The following is a 25,736-nucleotide window of genomic DNA, read 5'->3' as shown; positions in this document are numbered from 1 at the left end:
TGCAAAGTCAATTCAGTGAAGAAAGGATAGTATTTTCAACAAATGGTGCTGGAACAACTGATTATCCATATGCAAAAAAAATGAACTTCAACCTATCCCTCACGCCATACATGAACATTAACTCAAAATCTTCAAAACTCATCAGACTTGAATAGAAACTAAAAACTATGAAACTTAAATGGGAGAAAATCTTTGTAACTTCAGGTGAAGCAAAAGTTTCTAGATATGACAGTAGAAGCATGATATATAAAGTAAAAAATTAAGTATGCTGTACTTCATCAAAATTAAAAACCATCTACTCTTCAAAAGACTCTGTTAAGAGAATGAAAAGACAAGCCGCAGACTGGGAGAAAATATTTGCAAAGTATATATCTAGAAAAGAACTTATGTCCAGAATATGTTAAAAAAAATTCTCAAAACCCAATAAAAAGAAAACAATCCAATTTTAAAATTGGGCAAGCAACTTGAAGAGACACTTCACCAAAGAAGATATATGGATGGCAAACAGCGCTTGAAAAGATCTCCAACATCATTAGTCATTAGAGAAATGCAAATTAAAACCACAATAAGATACCATAACAAACCTACTAGAACAACTAAACTTTAAAAGACTAACAATAACAAATATTGGCAAGGGTGTAGAGAAACTCATACAGTGCTAGTGTGAATATCAAATGATGCAATCACTCTGGGAAAACGTTTGGTGGTTTTTCAAAAAGGTAAATATATATCTACCAAATGATTTAGCCATTTCATTTCTAGATACTTACCCAAGAGAAAGGAGGTATATGTCCAAACAAAGACTTACACATGAATGTTCAAAGCAGCTTTATTTGTAATAGCCCAAAATTGGAAGTAATCCAAGCATTCAACAAGTGAATGGATAAACAAACAGTGGTATATCTATACAACTGAATACTACTGAGCAACAAAAAGGAATAAAATAATGATACATGCAACAATATGCATGAATCTCAAAATAATTATGCCTAGTGATGAATCTCAAAATAATTATGCCTAGTGAAAGAAGCCAACCCTCGCCCCACCCTTGTAAAAAAAGAGTATGTGATTCATTTTAATAAAACTGTAGGACATTCAAACAAATCTACAGTGACAGAAAGCATATCAGTGATTGCCAGGGACATGGAAAAGGTGGGATGGAGAGAACTATAAAGAGGCCAAAGGAAACTTTTGGGATTGGTGCATGTGTTCTATATCTTGATTGTGGTGATGGTTTCATGGTTGTATTCATATACCAAACCTTATCAAGTTGTGCACTTTAAATGACTGCAGTTTACAGTATTGTATGACAATTATATCTCAATGAAACTATTATAAACGCAACAAAAGCAGGGACTTCCCTGGTGGTCCAGTGGTTAAGAATCCGCCTTCCAATGCAGGGTACACGGATTTGATCCCTGGTCGGGGAACTAAGATCCCACATGCTGCGGGTCAACTAAGCCCCTGCACTGCAACTACTGAGCCCGTGCACTGCAACTACTGAGCCCATGCACCACAACTAGAGAGCCTGCACACAACTACTGAGCCCATGCGCTCTGAAGCCCACGTCCCACAACTAGAGAGCTTGCATGCCACAACTACTGAGCCCGCATGCTCTAGAGCCTGAGCATCACAACTGGAGAGAAGCCCATGCACTGCAACAAACAGCCTACATGCCGCAACTAAGACCCAATGCAGTCAAATAAATAAATATTTTTAAAAATAAAAAGACCTTTTAGAAATACTAAAAAGAAAAAAAAAGACTCAGGATTTTGGCTCAAGCTTCCCAAAGAACTGAATTTCCACCAACTGGGAATGAGAAGGCTGCAGAATAAGCAAATTGTGGAGGGAAAATTGAAATTCAATTTTTTTAAATGTTAAGTTTGAAATGTGTATTAGATATACAAGTGGAGACATCAACTAGGCAAGTGGATATGCAAGTTTAGAGTTCAAGAAAGAAGTCTGAGGTGATACAAATTTAGGAGTCTTTGGCATATAGAAGAAATATTTAAAGTCAGCTGTGTTTGAATGAAGCAGATAGTACTCAATAAAAATCAGTGGAATGAATAAAAGTTCTAAGTACTTTACATTATTAACTTATTTCCTCCTAACAAAAACTTTATGAAGTAGGTATTATCTCCATTTTATAGATAAAGAAACTGAGGCATTGAGAAATGCATTCCCAGTGGGGGGAAATCATAAGTCACATATCCCCAGACTATTAACTAATGAAATTAAGTAGCCAAATATTTAATACACCTAGAAACAGATTCCCAAAATCCAAAGTTAACATTTAATGACCTCCCTTAAATTTCATACATATTAAAAAATGTAATCTACAAGTTAAAAAGATGAAAATTTGTGCTACCCAACTAATATATTTGTGTCATTTTAAAACTTCTAGAGTGAAAAACCAGGAAGTTTTAAGTTGGTTACCTCAGCTGAAGAAGAAACTGAAGAATACAGAAGCATAATGAGGAAGAACTTGAACTGGGATCAATACAGCTGTAGAAACTATATTAGAGTCTACTAGAGGCAAAAAGAAATGTTCTATATTGGCATTTAGGGAAATAAACTAGTAGGTAAAATATCAGAAGTTCCTAGTCTAGGAAAATGTCATTTAAGTTTCAAGGAAATATGTTCCTTGAATTTTAATTCTAACCTTTAAAAAAAAAAAAAAACTTGGAAAGGTTAAAATACTACATCAAATGCTATAATAAAGGATATAAAATTATAGACATGAAAGGCCATCCTTTGTTATAAAAAAAAAAATCACTGTGTTGATAATGCCTCTCAGCATAACAGAAGACTAATACAGGCCTTTTTACAGGTTTTTTTCATTAAATACTATTATTCAACCCACAAAGTTCATTATAAACTATAATAATTAACAAACCTAATTACCTTGAATTATATAAAACCTTGACTTACTGAAGATCTTTAATGCCTCAATGAATATGTTCAATTTTATTCTAGTTCTCTGTATCTTAGTGCATTAACTCAAAAATAAAGATAAAAGTTTAATAATGTTTTTCAAAGCCTTTCATCCAGAATTGGTCACCAGCATACCAACTTCATTCAACTCTTTACCATGAAATATGGAAAAAGATAATAAAAAAAAGATCAACAAGCATGTCACATTTCTGTGTTGTTAAAAGGTAGGAAGAAAAAAAAAAAAAGTAGGAAAGAGGGGTCTCTGTAACCCAAATTGAACAAAATGGTCAGTTCATCACCAGCGAACTGGACTTTCTAACTTTTGTTTACAAAAGCTGAGTTACTGTCATCTTGACCATATTTGAAAGGGCTGAAGAAACCAATCCATTTTAATAATTAATGGCTTAGAATCCATGAAGAGAACCTCAAGTTTCCTAAAATTCATTAGGATCCCAAAAAAGTGCTATAAGGACTCCAGGAGTTCCACTTATTCATGAGATGAGCAGTTTTCAATAAAATTATGCTTTGAAAATTTCAGTGAATAGCAAATACCAACATCTACCCAAATTGATCAAATTTATCATTAATTTCTGAGACTTCTGTGTCCAACTTGTTCTGTTTCGCTCCATTCTTGCTACTCTGTCTCAAGTCACTATCAGCTCTTGTCCAAATTACTGCAGCAGCCACTTAATCCACCTTTACGTGCCCATCCATCCTCCACACAGTAGCTTACGAAAACTAAGTACAAAGGTAAAGTTCAAACTTTTGCGGCTTTATGATCTGACCTCTTCATGTTTTCCTGGCTTCACCCTTTACCACTACTATATGTACACTCACCCAAAATACAAACACCAAGAATATGTGTTCTCCCATATACACAGACTAGATCTCAGCCATATTCAGCTATCTGCAGATCCCCCAAAGCAATAGCTGCCTGTAAATCTTCCACACATGCTGCTTCCCCTGACTGGATTGTTCTCCCCAACCCCATTTCCTTTTCACTCTCACTCACCCTAATTTAATCCTCATTTTAAATGCCGAGTCCTCTGTGATACCATCTTTGTTCAACTTCTCTTCGAACCCCATTTGATAAGCCTTAACACCCCACATTTAGCCTTCACCTAGCAATTCTCACTGAGTCATATTGTCTATTTACCTAACTTTCTGTCATAATGTAACGTAAGCTTTCGTAGGGTAGGGGATGGGTGTCTTATTCACTACTGTGTTCATAGCATCTAGCTCAATATCTGAGCCACAACAGAAAGAGAGAAAGCTTGTTCAGTGAATATATTGTGAAAGGTACTTTATTCATAGAGGGGATACACAGCAGTTTTGAAAATTTTAAATAACATACCTGTCTTTCCAACTCTTGTCCTGTTATGCCAGCCTCTACATGAGCTGTCAGATTGTTCTCATCAACCCAGAGGATTCGATTCTGTTGCAAAAGAAGAAAGAAGTTTCATCTCCAGGAACAGACACTTTCTCAGGAAATATAACTTCCTAACTGAAAGCAGCAAGTGACAAGATAGAAATTAAGCAAGTAGGGTTACCCACACTAGAAAGCTCCACTTGTTCCTGACTATACAACATGACAGACATAGTAACACAGGCAGTATATTGCACAGGAGTTGGTTTAAAACATAGACATTCAGAAAGTGAGGAAGAGGGTTTCAGATAAAATGAGACTAAAAGAAATCACCAAAAGCTAATGCAGGCCTTGTCTGAATCCCCATTCAAACAATGAAATGAACTATAAAATAAAGACAATTTTGAGACAACTGGAAAATGAATGTGGACTGGATATTAAATGATATAAGGAATTACTTTTAATTTTGCCAGAAGTGATAATAATATAGTGAGAAAATGTCCTTTTTAAAAGAAATACACAGAAATATTTGGTATAAAGTAGCATATTATCAGGATTTGCTTTAAAAATAGTAGAGGAAAAAAGATAAAGCCAATATATGTAAATACTTATTTAATCTAGAGACTAGAAATACTATTCTCTCTACTTGGATGCTTGAAAAACTTCAATAAAATAATATTAAATTTTTAATTATAATAAAAGATTATATAAACAGGAATATTGTTGACTATACAAAGATTAAGTTCATACGCAAACTAAAACTTTAACATAGCACAATGGCCAACTCTTGGACCATAATGAACCAAAATTTCACAAAATAATCCTAAAGTTTATTAGCACCTTTATTAATTTTAAGTTAATTTTAAAATTAATTAGCTCTTCTATTCTTCCAAAAGCAAAAATGCAATAGCATTAGTAAAACTTTGGGGAACAACTAAGTTTTGATGATTCAAATTAACATTAACAAATATTATTTGTTTTTTAACAATACAAATCAGGTTATCTATTGTATCACTATTCCAATCCATGCTTCTCAAATTGTCAATTTCACATGTCAATTTGGTAGAATCCATCAAGATATATGACTTAGAGTTAAGAGTGAACTTAGCTTTTAGAGGTCTGAAGACAAAGGTAAAATATAATGATGAAAAAAATTTTAAACAAAATGGACAATATACCTTTTTAAAAATAACTAAGACTGAGCCATAAAGACAACTTTAAAACCAAACACTATCTTCAAATACATCTTGAATTATCATATACCATTTGTGAAGTGTCCAAAGAAATTATTGTTCTTGTCTCATCTGCAGGACACATCAGGCCATATGAAACACTTGTTCCTCCTGCCAAAATAGGAAACAACAGCTATGCTTAAATATTTTACTTTTAGCTACATTTCTAGGGTAAATCCCTAAGACAAAGTATACAGATAGGCCCTCTAGGAAATAATACCTATTTCTACTTTGCAAAATGTAATTTGCAAATGCTAACACACTATAAGCAAACTCACCTTAATTTTATGGTGCATGCCAAAATGAAGAAATATTATGGAGCTGAAAGTAATGGGATATGGCTCCATCCCCTGGGCACACTCAAGTGAAGCCCCTAGCAATTTGTGGAACTCCAAAAACATGATTAGAAAAGTTCTAAGCTAATGATTACCGTGGAGAGATAGCGTAGAAGAAAAAATAACCATCCTATACAACTAGAGACACCATTATCTCCTTTCTGCCATATTTATGAGATTCACTTATCACTTAAAATATTATCTTATATACCCAGGCAAAAAGGCTTTAATAAATTAGAATATAAAGTTAAAACTGCCCAGATTATATGATATTCAAAAACAAATTTATATGTTCTTTGGTGAAAAAGTGATTTTAATATAGAATAATTAATACATAGAAGAATTTAAACAATGTACTCCTATTTAACATTTGTTGTCAAAGGAAAAATGCTTTCTTGATAACAATACGGAACAATACGGTGTTCTCAGTTCTTAACCAGATCTGTACCATCATATAGCAGAATAAAGTTTGAATTGGTACTTTCATATCTTTTGGACAGAATATAAGTGGAAGTCACCTTGATGCAAGTACAGGGGGTATTGATCTACACAGTGAAACAATGTTAAGAACATGTCTGTGATTAGTAACCACTATTTCTTGTCAAAGTCATTTGAAATCAGAAAAATATTTCATTAAGAGTGGCAGTGTAATGCCTTTTTTGCATGAATTCAACGCAAAGTATCAGCTGAAGAAGGTATCTGGAACTTCTGATTTGCAGAGGTCCCATTTCCATTCCATCAGTGCCAATTCAGTCAGTGAAGGCAATTTCCTTTGGCTTGTGTAAGCTGTTAAAATGATGTGGTTGGTGAATGATTAAGAGAGATTAAATTTGTCTTAAAATGTAAAATAATGTTAGTTTTCAGTATTAAAAGATATTACTGATTTGGTTATCACTGTCCTGGTTGCATATCCCTTCTTCTCAAAGATTTATGTTGGGTATAGTTAGCCTTTGAAAAATAATATTCTCTCTATTAAGATAAAGGTTAGAAAGTAACTACTAAAGCAGGAACATTTTCTTATTTAGGCAGTAAGCCACAGCTTCAATTAGGATCCATATGGGAAAGAAGCCATGAACTAAGGGTAAATCATGTCTCAAACAGTTCAGGTAGATTTACTCAGAACAGAAATAAACCAGCATAACCAATAAACACCATAAACTAATTTTTCAAAATAACCATTTCATAATTATAAGAATGTTTTCAGTGGGATGGCACAAATATTTAAAATAGAACAAATTTACATCACATTAAAATTCAAAACACACAATACCTACCACCAATTGGTATGATACAAAGGTTATATTTGCACGCTAGATTCACAATCTTAACTACATCATCATGACACGCTGTTGAAAAAAGGGAAAATAAATTAATCACAAGGGCATGAACAAAATCTGGGTAACCCTACAAAACAAGGGTCTGTAGAGTTCTTCAGTGTCTAAACTTTTCCTTCATTTATTCACTCATTAACACATTAAATCACTATATTAAAAAAAAAACTGTTTTTTCTCTTTTTTAACTTTTCATTTTTAAATAATTTTATACTTACAAAAAAGTTGCAAAAATGGTACAAAGATTTCCTTCACCCAGTAGCTGCAAATACTAACATCTTATATAACTATAAAAACTATAAAAACCAAGCAATTGACACTGATACAATACTATTAATTAATCAAGAGACCTTATTCAAAATTTGCCAGCTGTTCCACTAATGTCCTCTTTTCTGGACCAGGATCACATACTGCATTTTAGTTGTCACATCTCCTTAGTCTTTTTTTTTTTTTTTTAAAGACCTTTGAGCTCCCTGACTCCAAACTTCCAGGCACCAGAAGCTCAAAATTTCTCAAGCCTGTTCCATTGATGGACAGCTCAGACTGTTAGAAAGTTCTTCCCATTTGCCCCTCTAACTTCCACCCGCGAGTCCTCATTCTCTGCCTCTGTTGCAACCAAGACTATCTCCTTAGTCTTCTTTACTCTGAAATAGTTCCTCAATCTACTTTGACCTTGACAGTTTTGAAGAGCACTGGTCAGTTATTTCATAGAATGTCCCTCAATTTCGGTTTGCTTATTTCCTTAGGATTAAGTTCAGTTTATACATTTTGGCAGGAATTCCACAGAAGTGATGCTGTGCCTTTCTCAGTGCATTATAACTGGAGGCGCATGATGTAGATAAGTCTCATTGCTGGTAATGTTAACTTTCATCATTTAGTAACACAGTACAGTAGTCCCTCAGTATCCACAGGGGATAGGTTCCAGGACCCCTACAGACACCAAAATCTGGGAAGCTCAGGTCCCTTAAAGAAAATGACATACATACAGAGTGAAGTAAGTCAGAAAGAGAAAAACAAATACCGTATGCTAACACATATATATGGAATCTAAGAAAAAAAAAAAAAGTGGTCATGAAAAACCTAGGGGCAAGACGGGAATAAAGACACAGACCTACTAGAGAATGGACTTGATGATATGGGGAGGGGGAAGGGTAAGCTGGGACAAAGTGAGAGAGTGGCATGGACATATATACACTACCAAACGTTAAATAGCTAGCTAGTGGGAAGCAGCCGCATAGCACAGGGAGATCAGCTCGGTGCCCTGTGACCACCTACAGGGGTGGGATAGGGAGGGTGGGAGGGAGGGAGACGCAAGAGGGAAGAGATATGGGAACATATGTATATGTATAACTGATTCACTTTCTTATAAAGCAGAAATTAACATACCATTGTAAGCAATTATACTCCAATAAAGATGTTAAAAAAAAAAAGAAAATGACATAGTATTTGCACATAACCTACAGCACATCCTTCTGTATACTTTAAATCATCTCTAGATTACTTATAATACCTAATACAATGTAAATGCTATGCAAATAGTTGTAAATGCAATGTAAATGCTATATAAATAGTTGCTGGCATGTTGCCTTTATGTAATTTTTTTCCCAAATACTTCTGAACAGCATTGGTTGAACCTACAGATGCGGAACCCTTGGATCAGAAGGGCCAACTGTTAGGTTTCTCCATATAAAAACACTATAGGGCTTCCCTGGTGGCGCAGTGGTTAAGAATCCACCTGCCAATGCAGGGGACAGAGGTTCGAGTCCTGGTCTGGGAATATCCCACATGCCGCAGAGCAACTGAGTCCCCCTGCCACAACTACTGAGCCTGCGCTCTAGAAACCGTAAGCCACAACTACTGAGCCCACGTGCCACAACTACTGAAGCCCGCGCGCCTAGAGCCCGTGCTCTGCAACAAGAGAAGCCACGACAATGAGAAGCCCGTGCACCACAACGAAGAGTAGCCCCTGCGTGCCGCAACTAGAGGAAGCGCGCGCACAGCAACAAAGACCCAATACAGCCAAAAATAAAAACAAATAAGTTAATTTATTTTAAAAAATTATAATTAATAAATATCTCGTGAGGAAATACTTTGATTACATAAATGTTTCATACTTTTGCCCACTAATTTTTGCATCCATTGATGATTCTTTATTGTTCTTTAAACAAAACTTTAAACATTATACATGATATACTGCATACGAACTCCTTTCTACTGTACACACCAAAGGGTACTTTTCAGTGTAAAAGTTAAGTATTAAAATCCTGAAGGCAGAAGACTTTAAACACCAAACAAGAGGTGCTAAGACTCAATTTGACTAGCAAAAGGGAATTAAGGAGCAAACATGGCAAAGAGAGTGTTTTAGAAAGATCAATCTCCTGATAAATTATGTAATGGCATGGAGGAAAAAGAGATTTGAAGCAAGGAAACCATGCAAAAATTGAGTATCACTTGCTTAGGACCTGAAAGGGAAATAAGGATACAAATGAAAATATACAAATTAATATCCATTTATGAAAGTAAAAATACTGTTCTATAAAAGTTATGATTATCATTTCCCAGGTTTTCTTAAAGCTAGGAATATGTCATTTGCATCATTCCAAATTTAATAAAAATCTATTTTCAAGCTTTCAGATTAAGCCTATAAAGCTCACTATCTGTGGTAAAAATTTTTAATAAATGGAATACTAGTTCATCAATAATTAATAAAATACCCAAAGATATCTGTTAAAAAACCTTTAATAAGGCAAAACTATTTCAAGGATTGTCACCAAATCGGAAGCTTTCCTTTACAATGTTATTTGACACAGCACTCCCTCATCCCACTGCCCACCCGATTTATTCTCTATCTTTTTACTGTGCCTTGTTTTTCTTTATAACATTTACCACCCTTCACTACATTAAATATTTGTTTATTGTTCTGTCTCCTCCCGCCCCCACTTAATTGTATAGCACCTGAGAATAGGGATTTGTGTTTTGTTCAGTGTCTTATCTTCAGTACCTAGAACAGTACCTAGCACATATTTTCACAGGCCTAAAGTTTCGATATTTAGACTGCTGAAAATAATGCATAAATTGAATAAATATTGCTAAGGAAACTTTATTTTTATAAGTATACTTACCACAGACAACATACAATGTATAAGTAACTAACTACTTGTCCAAACTAAATGAAAGGTAGAAATAGCTACACTGTGTACAGGTCACAATGGTGACAAATCCTGGTTTAAGTATGACTCCAAATCAGGAAAGTTCCATATATTACAAGTTCTTACTCTTAGATAAGCCCTAGACATCCTATTAAAGCAACATGTAGAATTCAGACTCCAATTACAGACAGACTTAAAGACATCCACAACGACAGACTTTCTAGGTATGTGTACATATGTATATATACAGATATGGTGTGTAGATATTTAAACTGCAAGATGAGAAAGCCACCTCCACTCTATGGAATACCACATTGTCTCAAAACTTACCCTCATGCAAAGAAAAACGTGAACTTTATTACCAAAAGGAAATTTACATTAAAGTTAAATAAAGGCCACAGTTAACTGACAACCTGTTGGGAAACAAACTATTTCCAAGAAGTTCTTACACTGGAAGATTCAACAGAACAAAATTTTAGACTTGGTTTGGGCACCAATACACTATTCAAATAGATTCTTTTCTCCCTATATATGTCACCCTCCTTCCTATCCCCAAATTAAAGTAGGATTTTTCCCTCAGATACTCCCTGAAAAGAAAAAGGATCACATCTAAGAACCGAGAGTCCATGAATGAGGCAATTTTTTGAAAAATAAAACATTCTATATAATCCTTTTATGGAGTCTGAAGGGAAAAAAGGATCAGAAGACCAGTAGAACTTCTTAAAAGGTAAGTATGGACAGTAAGGAGCAGTATACCTATTCTGCTTAAAGTTTCTGCTACAAGACGTGGATATAAAAACCATATATATATACACTACCAAATGTAAAATAGATAGCTAGTGGGAAGCAGCCGCATAGCACAGGGAGATCAGCTCAGTGTTTTGTGACTGCCTGGTGGGGGTGGGATGCGGAGGGTGGGAGGGAGGGAGATGCAGGAGGGAGGAGATATGGGAACGTGTGTATATGTGTAGTTGATTCACTTTGTTATAAAGCAGAAACTAACACACCATTGTGAAGCAATTATACTTCAATAAAGATGTTTAAAAAAAAAAACATATATATAAATATAGTGCCTAAGCATCAGCAAGAGCAAAATAATAACAGAAAGCTCATCCATCCTCCACCTCAAGCCAAATCCCTAAATGAAATTAATTTCTCAAAATTTAATTATTTATATCAAAGACAATATCCATATTAAACAACTTGTTTCATCATTTGAATACCATATTTTTTAGCCCACAAGTTAACATCAACAGACTACTATTATTAGTTGCAGTAATCAGTTATGTTAAGAGTTTCTATACATCTGAATATATCATTGATTGATAATAATTTCATTAAGCTGTCAAATTAGCCCAAAATACATTTTTCTACTGACCTCACAAAAGGATATGTACATACTAAATGAAGATTTAATCATCAACAAAATTAATCATTAAAAACAACCATTCAGGATGATCATATTAAGAATATGACCTTTAGTAAACTCTAAAAATATAGCAATCTATATTTTTTATAGCTCATGTTTAAAAGTACGTATTTCCAATACTAACTTTACTTAAAATTTAACAATACTAAATTAATAATACAAAGAAAAACAAGAACTTACTTGGCCATAAAACTATATCAGGAATTCGCTGAAACATTCCTTCCCTGAGCAAAAATATCTCATGAAGACAATGACCTGTTTTGAGGTTTAAAAAAGAAAATGCAAAAACATCTTAAATTATAGGAAATTTACAAATTAAAAATAAATAGCACTTACATAAAGTTGCTTACCATGAGCTCTAAATACTCGATCATCTGCTTCTTGTGAATATGAAATATTAGTTTCTTTAAGGTCATGAAGAAAATCTTCATTTACAATAGATGGAGGTGTATCACTAGGATTTAAGGATGCCTAGAAAATAAAATTGGTTTTCTTTGACTTATTTCTAGAAAATAAAATTTGAATACCTATGTTACAGAGAGTGACTACAAAATGTAAATTTTTTTACATCCAAACTAAGACAGAAGCATAGGAAAATAACAAATAATACATATGGAAACCAACTCTGTGACAGTAACCAATTACAAATGCTCTGGTTAATCACATTCTGTAACATAAGTTATAAAAGCCTATGTTTTCTCTTTTGCTTCTATGGCCCACCTTTTCATTATTTCTAAAGATTACAGTTAAGGGGACTTCGGTCCAGTGGTTAAGACTCCCTGCTTCCACCGCAGGCGGCCAGGGTTCCATCCCTGGTCAGGGAACTAAGATCCCGCATGCTGTGTGGCGTGGTCAAAAAATAAATAAATAAAATAAAATAAAAATAAAGATTACAATTAAGAACAAGGAAGATAGCAAAGTCTCAAATCTTTGATTTTAGACTAGGGACACTGGGGGAAAGATAGTTAACTTTTGCATTAACTACATTTTCACCTGTAGATAAAATTTATCATTTCCTTTTATTATTTTTAAATGATCAGCAAAAAGCCTCCCAATAAGTAATAAACCCATTTTTACAGGACTGCTTTAAAACTCACAACATAATCATAAACTTGATACTTAATTTCAACTAACAGGTAACTTGAAAAGTAAATCTTCAACTTTAAAGCTATGTGACATTGGGCAAGTCACCCAACTTCTGCAAGCCTTGGCTTCTTCATCTGTTAAATGAGATTATCACCATCATACAGATACCATCATACAGATTACTATTTTGTTAAGTTATTGAAAACTGAAAGGGCTCAAAACAGAAAAAAGAAGTGCATGTAAAACTGGTGACATTTCTGAATATGGTATATAGATTGCATCAGTGTCAAAAAAGTAATCACAAATAGTCAAAAAAGGAAATAGAAGAGATCTTTAAAGAAAAGTTAAAAGAATTTGGTTTGAGAGGGATAGGAATTAGCTGTTTAGCCTAATTTAATACTAGAATAAAATGTAACTGTGGATTTATAAATAAACCAAACAAGCACTCACTGAATACCTACAGTCCTTAATAATACGTTGGATATAGTGGATAATATAGTGTAAGCCATAGCCCCTGCACTTATCAAAGTTATACTCAGTTAGAGGGACGCAGAATACCATGTCATAGCGAATAATACTAATAAATAATAAAGATTATAATTATGCAAAGAAATGTTAACTATTTCATTAGCTTAATACGTATATAGTTTAAAGGATTCTAACCACCCCCGTCAAAAAAGTGATACCACATGAGCAAACTAAAATTCTCTATCACTCATATCTTAATCAAACTTTTACTTTACTTTTTTCAATCTTCAAATATTCTAAATGTTTTGTTAGTAAATGTAACATTATATTTTTATTTTAAATTATTCTATATTAATCCTAGATTACTGTCAGTTCATTACAAAACCTAAAAATAACAGCACCTTATATTTTTGTAACAAAGTTCTCTCACAGAATTCATTCATTTGAACTTCACTACTACTTGTGACACACAGGACAGACAGTTACAACTCTGAGGCTCAGAGAGGATTACAGATTTGCCAGATAAATCTCAGATAAATGCTGAGATTAGGCTCTATATCTGTGATGCTAAAAAAAATTTTTTAAAAAAATCACCCCTAGAAAGCCTAACAAGGCCAATATGACTAGTAAACTTCTTAACAAAAAAATAACAAATATATTAAATAACTATAACAAATTACTAAGATAAGTCTAATTAATTTGGGATTAAACACACACACACTCAGTTAACAATATTATTAATCATTCTTATTTGCTTACTTTAGAGGTAGTTTTATGCTCCAGACTTACTCCAAGTGTATTTTGGATCCACTCTTTAAAAGTTGGCAAAATCATGCCACTAAGAGGGTACCTAAGGTACAAAGAAGGTAAAACATTAGAGTAAAGTATCTTCATTTAAGTTCAAATCTTAGATTCTGTTTCTAGTAATGGTCAGGTAGTTCCTATTGAACCAACCCTCCCACATATAATGATAAGCTCTGGACAAAAACAAAACAAACAAAACCCAACTATTTGAGGGCACTATAGATAGCCCCAAACCAGGGAAAAATAGGTGGTAAGGGAGTAAGAAGAAAACAGCACTACATGAGTTTCCAGTTTTGTTTTATTTTTTAAACAGGCTTTAGCCTGAGGGAAAGCCCCAGCTAGTACCACAGAAAGAAAGAAGAATGCAGAAAACCTACAGTCTTCCTGGCTGAAAGAATGAGAGGACAGTGCTCACAGTGAACACAGCATCTGGGAAGAGTACAGAAAAATCACACAAATCCAGGAGTCAGTCAGAGGGACCTATGTATAAACTCTGTCCAAATGTCTGGCTGATCTTGAATTATACATGTATGGAGCAGACACTAAGCAGCCCAGCTAAGCTTAAAAGAACAGAACAGATAATTCAGCTGCTCACCACCAAAGAAGGAAACTTGAGATGAGTCAAGTTAATTGCTTGGTTTAAAAACAACAACAACAACAACAAAAAGCCTCTTCAGAAGAATGTAACAGAACCCAGAGTTTCTACAACATATCATTAACAATGTCCAAGATACACTTCAAAATTACCAGACATAAACAAACAAGAAAGTGTGATCCATAATCAAGATAAAAGGCAATTAATAAGAACCCCAAGATGATCCAAGATACTGGAAATAGCACACAAGGATTTTAAAACAGCTATAACTACACTAAAGGACAAAAGGGGAAATATGTTCCCAGTGAATAACAGAAAATAAATCTCAGCAGAGAAATAGAAATTATAAAAAGAACAAAATAGAAATTCTATAATTAAAATTGAAATAAAAATTCATTGGAGGAACTCAAGAGCAGACTGGAGACATCAGTGAACTTACAGATAGAGCAATAAATCATTTCTAATCTGAAGAACAGAGAAGAAGATTGAAAAAATAAAGAGCTACAGAGACTTATGGAACAACAGAAAAATACTAACATACATATAAATGGAGACCTAAGAAGAAGAGGAAAGAGGGAAAGGAATAAAAAAAGTATTTGAAGAAATAATAACAGAAAGTTTCCAAATTTGATGAAAGACATAAGTTCGCAAATTAAAGAAGGTCAGAGAACTCTAAGAAGATAAATGCAAAGAAACTCACACTAGGCACATCATAGTCAAATTGCAACTTAAAAAAGAAAGAGAGAAAGAAGAGAAAGAAATCTTAAAAGCATCTAGAGAAAAATGACACATTACCTATAATGTAATAACAACAAAAATTATGACTGACTTCTCATCAGAAACAATGAAGTCCAGAGAACAACAGAACAACATTTTTAAAGTGCTGAAAGGAAAAGAATGCCAACCTAGAATTTTGTATCTGGTGAAAATATCCTTCAAGAACAAAAGTAAAATAAAGACATTTTCAGATGAAAACTAAGAGAACTTGGAGCCAGCACACCTACACTACAAGAAATTCCACAGGAACTTCTATAGGCTGAAGGGAAATATAACACTAAATGTACAGTGAAATCTTCACAACGGAATAAATAATGACAGAAAGAGTAAATATGTGAGTAAATATAATTGACTATTTTTCTTAATTTCTTTAAAGTATATATGACTTAAAAATTATAATACTGTATCATGGAGTTTATGATGTGACAACTAGAAAAAGAACAGGGAATGGTAAATAAACCAGATTTGCAAGGTGCTTATATTTTACACGAAGTGCTACAATAAATTTAAAACACACTAAAGAGCTCTATAGAGCAGGAATACTATGAAAAAACTAGATTTGCTACTCAAATTTCGTTTCCTATATCTTCTATCCCAAACTCTATTTAAATGAGCTTATATGAAACATAAACATTATTTCATATATACAAGAAATCCTAAATTGTATATATATGAGAATATTGGTGCAGAAAACTCAAGTGCTTAGAGAGGCAACTTTTCAGTTTTGGAAATACTTGTCAGAAATGGCAAGATATTAAATAGCAATAAGTGCTAGAAATAAAGAGATAAAATAAATATCCTACCCTAGATCAGTGTAGTGAAGAAGGCTGATATGCAAACAACAATATTCCAATGTGTTACTGTAGCAGTAATAAAATAACTTTCAGAAAAGACCAAAACAAATTTCAAAATGTATATTTTTAAATGGTACTCAAATTTTTATTTAAGTAAACATAAAGCGTTATTATGTGTCAGGCATTGTTCTAAGTTTGTTATGTATATTAACTTATAATAATGTTATGAGGTTGATACTATTACCCCATTTTATGAATGAGGAAGCTAAGGCACAGAGAAGTTAAACAACTTAAGATGTTAGGTATGTTAAGTAACTTACTCAAGGTCACACAGCTAGTAAGTTACAAAACCAGGATATGAACCAGGTAATAAATAAGGTAAAATAAGTAATAAATAAGTCTGTGCTCTTAAATACTATATGATGCTGCCTCTAGTCTGATTCTTCCCTTACCATCATTCCAAGTGAGATCATTATTCTAAAATTCTTTATTAATGAATATTTATAAAATCACAGTAGGTATATTCGGTAATTTTTTTCACTATAATGTTCTTGCAACTTCTCTACTTCCCTCTCTCCACCATGATGACAGAACAGCCAAATAAAACTATACTATATTATGGCTGTTTTAGCTTTGTTTAATTTTATAAATATTTTATTTACAAAATATTGAAGTATAACATGCATACAAAAAGTAAGTGTACAGCTGAATGAATTTTTACAAAGTAAACCTCCCATGTAATCAGCATGCAGATCCAGAAATAGAACATTACCAGCACCCCAGAAATATCCCTCTCCTTGCCCCTTTCCAGGCATTATCATCTTTCCCCACACCAAAGGAACAACTATCTTGTTAACGTTATATAAATGAAATCATATAAAATGTACTTTTTGTATCTGCTTTCTTTTGTTCAATATTATATTTGTGAGAGTCATCTATGTTTGTGTACGTAGTTGCAGTCCATTCATTTCCATGGCTTAATTCCGCTGTGTGAGTATAGCATAATTACTTTATCCATTGTATTGGTGACAGAAAATAGAGTTGTTTACAGTTTTTGGTATGTGCAGGGACGTTCTTAAACTTGTTTTCTTAAGATCACATATCACATGTTTCAGAAAGCTATATAACTAGGGTGGAGTTCCTAGGCCACAGTCTATGCATATGTTTAGCTTTAGGAGGTGCTGGCAGATAGCTTTCCAAGATGTTAACAGCCAGCAATGTATAAAGAGTTCTACTTGTTCCACATCCTCTCCACACCTGGTATTGTAGTTATTTTCATTATGAGACATTCTATTGGTAATCTCTTGACAATATTAATTTGAATTTCACTGATTACTCAAGAAACTGAACTTTTCATATATCTATTGTCCATCTGGATATCCTGTTTTCAATGCCAGTTCATCTTTTACTCATTTATTATTATGTTTTTATTGATGTATAAGAATTCTCTATATATTCTGAAATCAAGGATGTATGTATTAAATATTTTCTCTCACTCTGTGATTTGTCTTTTCACTCTCTTAAAGGAGTCTTTTGATGAAAAGAAGTTCTGTATTTTAATGCTGTCTGATTCATTTTTTCCTTATATTAATGTTTTTAGTTCTCTGCTTTTTGCCTACCTCAAATTCAGAAAGACATTCTGTATATTCTTTTAGCAATTTTATAGTTTTAGCTTATGTATTTAGGTCTATAACCTATCTGGAATTGATCTCTGTATTTGGTATGAAGTAAGGTCATAAGTTAATTTTTTCCAAGATGGCCATTTAAGTCCTCAAAGCTATTTTTATTTTTGTGTTTAATGGAGAAAAGTGTGTGTTTAAATGAAGAAAAGAAGAGATACTCTAGTAGTCACTATCTATTCCAGATCAAAGAACAATTAAACCAATACTGAAAACAAACCAGAATAGACTATATATTGGTCTTAACATCTATGTTGTACAAGCTATTTAAAATGTTCAAGGGACTTCCCTGGCAGTGCAGTGGTTAAGAATCTGCCTGCCAATGCAGGGGACACAGGTTCGAGCCCTCGTCCGGGAAGATCCCACATGCTGCGGAGCAACTAAGCCTGTGCGCCACAACTATTGAGCCTGTGCTCTGGAGCCCGTGAGCCACAACTACTGAGCCCACGTGCCACAGGTACTGAAGCCTGCGCACCTAGAGCCCATGCTCCACAACAAGAGAAGCCACTGCAATGAGAAGCCCGCGCAGTGCATCAAAGAGTAGTCCCCACTCTCCACAACTAGAGAAAGCCCGCACACAGTAACAAAGACCCAACACAGCCAAAATAAAATAAAATTAAATTAAGTTAAATGTTCAAAGTGTAACACTTTTGCTCAAGATTATTTCTCACTCATTTCATCAGAGCTTGAATAACTGCAAAAGGTTTTAGCAACTAGCCTCAGAAGTTTACTTTGACTTCACAAAGACAGCCAAATGGGGAGGGGTGGGGGGGTGGGGAATCAGTGTGTAATATATAAATTCTGTACTGAAATTAAATATATGTTTATAATACAGAATTCAATATTAAAGGAGCCAGTGGTGGGCCCTATCCAAAGGAATTTTTAATTGGAAGTGACAAAAAGCACTCATTTTGTCATGTAATTTTAACAGTTACATGGCATTGGCTGAGAGGACGTCACCTCTTATGATGACTTCGTATTATATAACAAAAACACCATCTAAAATTCTCAAATAAATCTTTACATAAAGGTTAGCAAAACAAAAATAATAGTAGAATGAAAAAAATAAACAAATATGTTTTAATCAACAAGTTCCTTTTTTATATTAAAAAATCACAAGTGCTAACATTCAAACTAAAATGGGATATTTAAAGTATTATATAATAATACCTTTTTCATAAATTTAAAGAAATTGGAATGAAAGAAAATATAAGACTCACAGCTAAAACAACTTAAGACATTCAGCATATAAAATTTTCTTCATCTTACCTGAGAGTAAAAGTATAAATTCTGGGAAATTGGTTATAACACATATGCTACTATGTGTTATAATGTCCTACAAAAAGGCCAATTTGGAAATATTAGGTTTTAATCCTGGGCCCTTATATTTTAACCATACAATTACTTCGGGTCTCTGTAATATATAGGAGACTCTTGATCTTCACGGCAGGATAATATTCGGACCTTTGTGAATCCCTTAATTCACAAGTAACATTACCCATAAAATAAAAAGGTAACCCCCTTCAAGACACTTGAACCAAAAGATACAATGTTGGTATTACTGTCATGTGCAAAAAAACTACAATCTACTATTAAGATAACCAGAATATACTTCTACAGCTGAATGCACAATATTTCAGACTCTGAAGAAATATCTTATTTGGCAGAACCTTGGATTTAAGACTTTGCTCCATTATCTATAATTCCCGCATAAAACTTAACACAGTTCAAAAAGAGTTCCATGTAAGAATGAAAGTTTTTCAATTGTACTTTTTCTTGCACCTAATGCCCTGGGATTTGAAAAACAGTAAAAGAAGCTTGACTTAATAATCATAAAGCCTAGCATACTGCCAAGGGCCCCAAAAATCTCATAAAATATCATGAGGTAAAGGAGAAAACTCTGAAATCAAAAAAGTAAATGAATGGAAAAGAAACATAAGAAAAGTTAAAGGAATTAGAGGTATTTAACATAAGAAACAGCTTTGGAATGACTTGATTCTTACAGCAAAATAATTTGGATTTACATCCAGAACTATAAATAAGCATTTATTTAACACTCATAAGACTGTACTAAGCATTGCAGGACACACAGAATTGGTATTACAATATGACTCCTGTTCTTAAGAAACTTACAACCTCGTTTAATCAAAGCTACAAAGACATTTAATTTGTATGGTGAACATATGGGCAGGAAACATGCAACTTCTACCAGAAAGCCAAATGCCCATACCAACTGCTGAAACAAGGTGACCACTGAATAGATCTTTACCACAACTGAAGACTGGTTTGAGAAGTTTAAGAAATGGTTTTTGTTGTAAAATATACGGTGAGGTCAATTTACCACCTTTCCTTAAGATCAAAGTAGACTACATCGTAGAAGATACAGAACCAGAGCAAACTTTCAAAACCAATGAAATCACTGTATAATGGAAAGAAAACTCTATGGACATAAATATCCAAGAAGCAAGTGCACATCAGGACTTAAGGTGACTGAAGATAAGGTGACTCTCACTCTGGGGTAGTGCACAGAGGCAACAAAATATTAGTAGACGCAAACATCTATTCTCAGTGAGTTCCACAACTGCTAACCAATTTAATAGCTTTTTATAGGAGGTAAAACTTTAAAAATTATGCCACTGAAAATACAAAGTACAACAAACCCAAACAAATTCTCTCTACTTAATCACTAACTTGTGCCTTGAAAGCACCAATTAATGTATAACACTTTTAAAGTCAAAGAATAATGACACTTTTCAAAATTTTTAATTTATAGAAATCTATATAGCATTAGCTCTGAAGTACTGCCTTCTGCTGCTTAAACCTAGGAGGACTCAATTCATCTATATCTAGGAGGAATAAGCATCGCAAGATTATAAACCTAGGGATTTATAAACTGACAAATTACAAGTCTGTTCAGAAAACAGACTGTGCTCAGGGAAAAACTTATGATTTTTCCCTGACATCTGTAATAGCTTAAAGTTGCTTCTAATTTAATGGTTGGGTTTGAAATGTCAAAGTTACCCTCCCCAAAATATATACAGACAACCAACCACATTTACTCATAAAAATTTTCTACCTTTTCAATGTTCTGTGGATCAGAAATAGGGGAACCCCCCATAAATTTTCACTGAGAGTCACTCTTAGTTTCTGGCACCTAAGGATTTCCCTTTCTTTCTTTCCAGCTCTGTTATTATTTCTTTCTTGTAGTATTTTATCCATGTTTTCTACCTGGTTATAGAGGGCAAAGGGTCTATATTTGTTCAGTCAACTACAATGCCGGAATAGAAAGTCTTTACAAAGAATTTCAAAAATTGGCCTTAAAACCTAATATTATTAATACAAAATGGTGAATTGATATTGTTTTCTTGTACTCATCCTTTCTAGTCACAAATTCCATTTTCTCTTTTAGGAATATCACAACCTTCTTACGCTTCTGTCCGTCACGCTCCTGTGGAGCAACTTTTGTCATAGGATAACTTTTTACAATATGACTAACTCTACTGTACTGGTGTATAGAGTGTAGAAGGCTCCTATAAAGTGCTTCCAGAGACTGGAAAGAGAATAAAATCAATACAGTGGATGAGTATGGTACCTCATTAGCACAGTATAATAGAACGAGCACAAAAATGAAGCTTAAAACACTTGTTTTTTAATCACAATTTCCCACTGTGCAGCTGACCTCAAGTAAGCTATTTAACCTCTCTCATACTCAATCTCCTAATTATTTCTAAGAACATATCACTACCCACTTAGGGTTATTTTAAGTTAACTCAGTAGGCACTCAATAAGTAATAGCTATTATTATCTTAAATAATGTTTCTAAATGTTTTCTGATAAAAAAAAATCAGAGAAATCTACTAGTTCAATCATTAGCCCTAGGAAACTAGACTAGATACAGAAAAAGCTATGATCCAATTCAATCCAGTTTATTATCTTGTCTGTGGCAAGATAATGGTGCTTCTGGAAGCACCAAAATGAGAACTGAATATTATTTAGTTATTTGGTTTCAGTTATTAAATAGTTTATGTATAACATATTTAATCCTAGAACATTTAAATTCCATTTCTGTGTTGGCAGAATTACCCTCTGGATAATGGATAATTCAGTAGGAAGCAAAGGTTACCCTTGCAGGCTCTGCCAGTCAGATGTACCCTTGTTCTCTTCCCCTCTCCCCCACTGGACTTGGACTCAGGAGTCAACAGTGCAAAGAAATGAGGCCTTTAAGAAGTCCATTCTGGTTGGAGGGGCAGCAGCAGTAATCTTCTGAAGTCAATGGAAAAATTCTCTAATTCTACTACAACCTGGATAAAAATCTCTCTCAAGACCACTGAATTCCCTTTGCTCTGAATTTATGCTCTCCAAACAATATATAAATTACAAATTTTGTTTTCTACATATCTTAATATCAGGAAGGGCATTAACAAGTATTCTACATCCTGAAAAAGAAATAATCTAATCATAAGTGAACACACTGGGGTTCTATTTTTTTTTTTAGTATCTTATGAGTGTCGCACATGTATCAGCCACCTACAATCTGATCCTCTCTGGGAAAACTGGCAAGCCAAGTGCCAGAACACCCAAAATAAGAGCCAGATTCTAAACCCATGGGTATAAGGGTTCATACACTAAGGTATAAATAATTGTGACACTTCCTATGACTTATCATTCACTTCACACACGTACACTGCTAACATAAACCAATGCATAGCCTACAGTACACTACAGAAGACAGTAGGTATCTTATGCTTTCAATGGCACAGTGCACAAGTGCCTATTTGCCCCCTCACATAAAACAAAGATGCTATAACTTCAAGGTCCAGAGAGAGAGAAAGAGAGAAATGAAGACAGTATCTAAGAAGAGAGGAAGTTGGTTTTCTAAGTTCAGAAGATTCACTTTTTCCCCCCTGAAGATTCTGTAAAGCCAATCTCTACATGACAAGTTTCTACTGTATTAGACATTATTCTATTTAAAACATAAAACACTCAATGTTTAGAACACTGGTAAATTTAATTTTAACCAGAAATTCCTTCTACCTGAATTACACAATTTCTCAACTAAGCCTCCACCAACATGCTGTCCAGTCACACTAAAGAATGGGAATGAGAATGCAGATAATTATTTTTCCTATTAAAAAGCAAATGTAAAGTGTACATCTTCACACCTTCATTAAAATTAGTTACTAATTACCATTCTTGAGGTTTTGTTTCAGGTACGAAGTACGTTTAAGTTAAAAACAAAAATGGAATGGTTATGTTGTAAAGAAAAAGAATTTCTCCAAAGAAAACTTTTCTTGCTGATATTTCAATATACTGATATACCATATACTTGTTCTAAAAACAAGTATATTAATGCCCAATAGATATGAAGTCAAAGTGCAATACTGGAACAGATTCATGATATACCTAATCCAATTTTTTACCTAGTCTCAATTTTTAATTATTTTCAGAGCCACATTTAAATATTTTGTATTTGTACTCACTGTCCTTCCAAGTTATATCAAAATTCAATAGACAAACCCAAAACACCAGCTTCGGCAGGGTCAATGTTGCTTAAAATCAATTAAGAACTCATTTTACAATTCTGTCTACATCTGTAACAGTAACAATACAAATATTCTTTAGAATTCTTATCAACATTATTACCAAAAATATTTCAGAATGTGAAAGTTACCACACAAATGACTGATCTTTCTTCATCACTTCTTCCCTAATATACCTCAGAAAACTAATTTTAAAAATACTATATTCACAAGGACCTTCCATAATGTTCACCTTCCATAATAACCCAACCAAAATTATATTTCCAGTCTTAAACAAAGAGTTACTTTGAACAAGCTGATGTCGTGCAGATTAGATGGTGGGTAACTGCAAACCTTTTTGGATCCTGATTCAAACTACCTACAGAATGATATTTTTTAGACAGAGAAATGTGAATGTGAATAACCAGATATTAAAAAATTTCTGTTATTTGGGGGAGTATGATAATAGTATTATATGATTGGTTATATTAGGTCCTTATTTTTTAAAGGAATACATATATAAATATTTAGAAGTGACATGACAATGTCAGAATTTGATACATAACAGAAAAAGAAAAGCAATTATGGTAAAATGTTAATAACTTTTAAAACAAGGGGGGAGTCATTCTATTATCCTATTTTTTATGTATGTCTATTATTTCACATTATATTTGTTATTTATGTTTAAAATTTTTCAGAGAAAGAGAAATAAAAGGAATAAAACAAAGAAAAAACCAGTTACCTTTTCCCAGTCAACTCAACTTGACCTTTCTTATTGAAGAAGAACCTGGAATCATTATATCCCCATCCATTCCATTTCATAACTTCTTGCCTAATAATCAGAAAAATATACATAAATGAGATCTATACTAAACATCTCAAAACTGAACACTGCATCATTGACTATTAACTTTCACAATCATTTAACAAAAGACCTTATTCCACTAATATTATGTTGCTTTAAATAAAATGAATATATATTAAAATGTCTATACATTAATATTTCTAAATATAGAATCACTCTGATGAGTAGCACCTGCTTCACAAAGGGCTACAACCACTAAATTTAACGCATTCAAAGGAAAAAGGAAGGAGAAGGAGAAAAATATTCTTAGAGTATAAATATGCTTCATTTTGCACATTATTGAGTTTATATTATACGACGGCCTAAAATATTTTGCAACTAAGATAAAATTTACTTAACAGGAAACAAGTTTTTTCATATATTAGAAAAATCGCAATTATTAATCTTCTGCTAGAATGAAAAAGACCAATTTACAAAGTAGGTTCACTAGCACTGACACTACCAGTAGCAGGCACTTTCAATAAAGTAGCTTAAAAATCTGAAAACTGGGTTTACAAACATTCTAAATCCTTCAACTTCTATGTAAATGCCAACATCTACCTTAATCTACATATTAACATTAACATAACAGTTAATGACCATACCAGTTTTCAATGTTCCAAAACAATGTTATCTTTAATTTCCAAAATGCCAGTATTTCATAGTTTTAAAAATCGTTTTCGGGGCTTCCCTGGTGGCGCAGTGGTTGAGAATCTGCCTGCCGATGCAGGGGACATGGGTTCGAGCCCTGGTCTGGGAAGATCCCACATGCCGCGGAGCAACTAGGCCTGTGAGCCACAACTACTGAGCCTGCACTTCTGGAGCCTGTGCTCCGCAACAAGAGAGTCCACGATAGTGAGAGGCCCGTGCACTGCGATGAAGAGTGGCCCCCGCTTGCCACAACTAGAGAAAGCCCTCGCACAGAAACGAACACCCAACACAGCCAAAAAAAAAAAATTGTTTTCATCAAAATCAATCACTCACTCATTCAATTTTACACATTACAAAAGAATTAGATTGGTTTGGACCCATGCAGAACACAAAAAGCAACCACACCGAACTACTGTGTCAGCATTTAATACATATTTTAGCATGGTGCCCTAGTACACTTGGGCCACTGAAATAAACTGATGGTGAATCTTCTTACTGCAAATTCAATGATGTACTTTATGATGAAAATACTTGAAAATACATCGTAAGAAAGAACTCTGTAACTATGTGTGGTGATGAATGTTAACTAGAATTATTACAGTGATAAATTCACAATATACACAAATATCGAATCACTAAGCTGTACACCTAAAGCTAGTATAATGTTACACGTCAATTTTACCTCAATTTTTTAATGAAATTTCAAAATAAACAAAGACGTACTACTAAAAATTGTTCTAGGG

At 33.6% G+C, this 25,736-nt stretch overlaps 1 protein-coding gene across 1 annotated transcript in view; it reads right to left on the bottom strand.

Moving 5' to 3' along the window:
- The window catches only part of AGPS (alkylglycerone phosphate synthase), a 142,390-nt gene that overhangs the window by 82,114 nt on the left and 34,540 nt on the right, over positions 1 to 25,736 (bottom strand). The window contains exons 2-8 of the mRNA XM_082466714.1: positions 24,241 to 24,330; positions 14,090 to 14,180; positions 12,127 to 12,247; positions 11,957 to 12,031; positions 7,142 to 7,213; positions 5,564 to 5,643; positions 4,289 to 4,369 (exon numbers count right to left, since the gene is read on the bottom strand). Of these exons, the coding sequence (XP_082322840.1) occupies positions 4,289 to 4,369; positions 5,564 to 5,643; positions 7,142 to 7,213; positions 11,957 to 12,031; positions 12,127 to 12,247; positions 14,090 to 14,180; positions 24,241 to 24,330 (610 nt within the window). The remainder of the gene's footprint in view (positions 1 to 4,288; positions 4,370 to 5,563; positions 5,644 to 7,141; positions 7,214 to 11,956; positions 12,032 to 12,126; positions 12,248 to 14,089; positions 14,181 to 24,240; positions 24,331 to 25,736) is intronic.

Source organism: Balaenoptera physalus (assembly GCF_965194825.1).
Source record: "Balaenoptera physalus genome assembly, chromosome: 6".
In the NCBI taxonomy this organism is placed as follows: Eukaryota; Metazoa; Chordata; class Mammalia; order Artiodactyla; family Balaenopteridae; genus Balaenoptera; species Balaenoptera physalus.
This window is presented reverse-complemented; position numbering and strand designations above follow the sequence as displayed.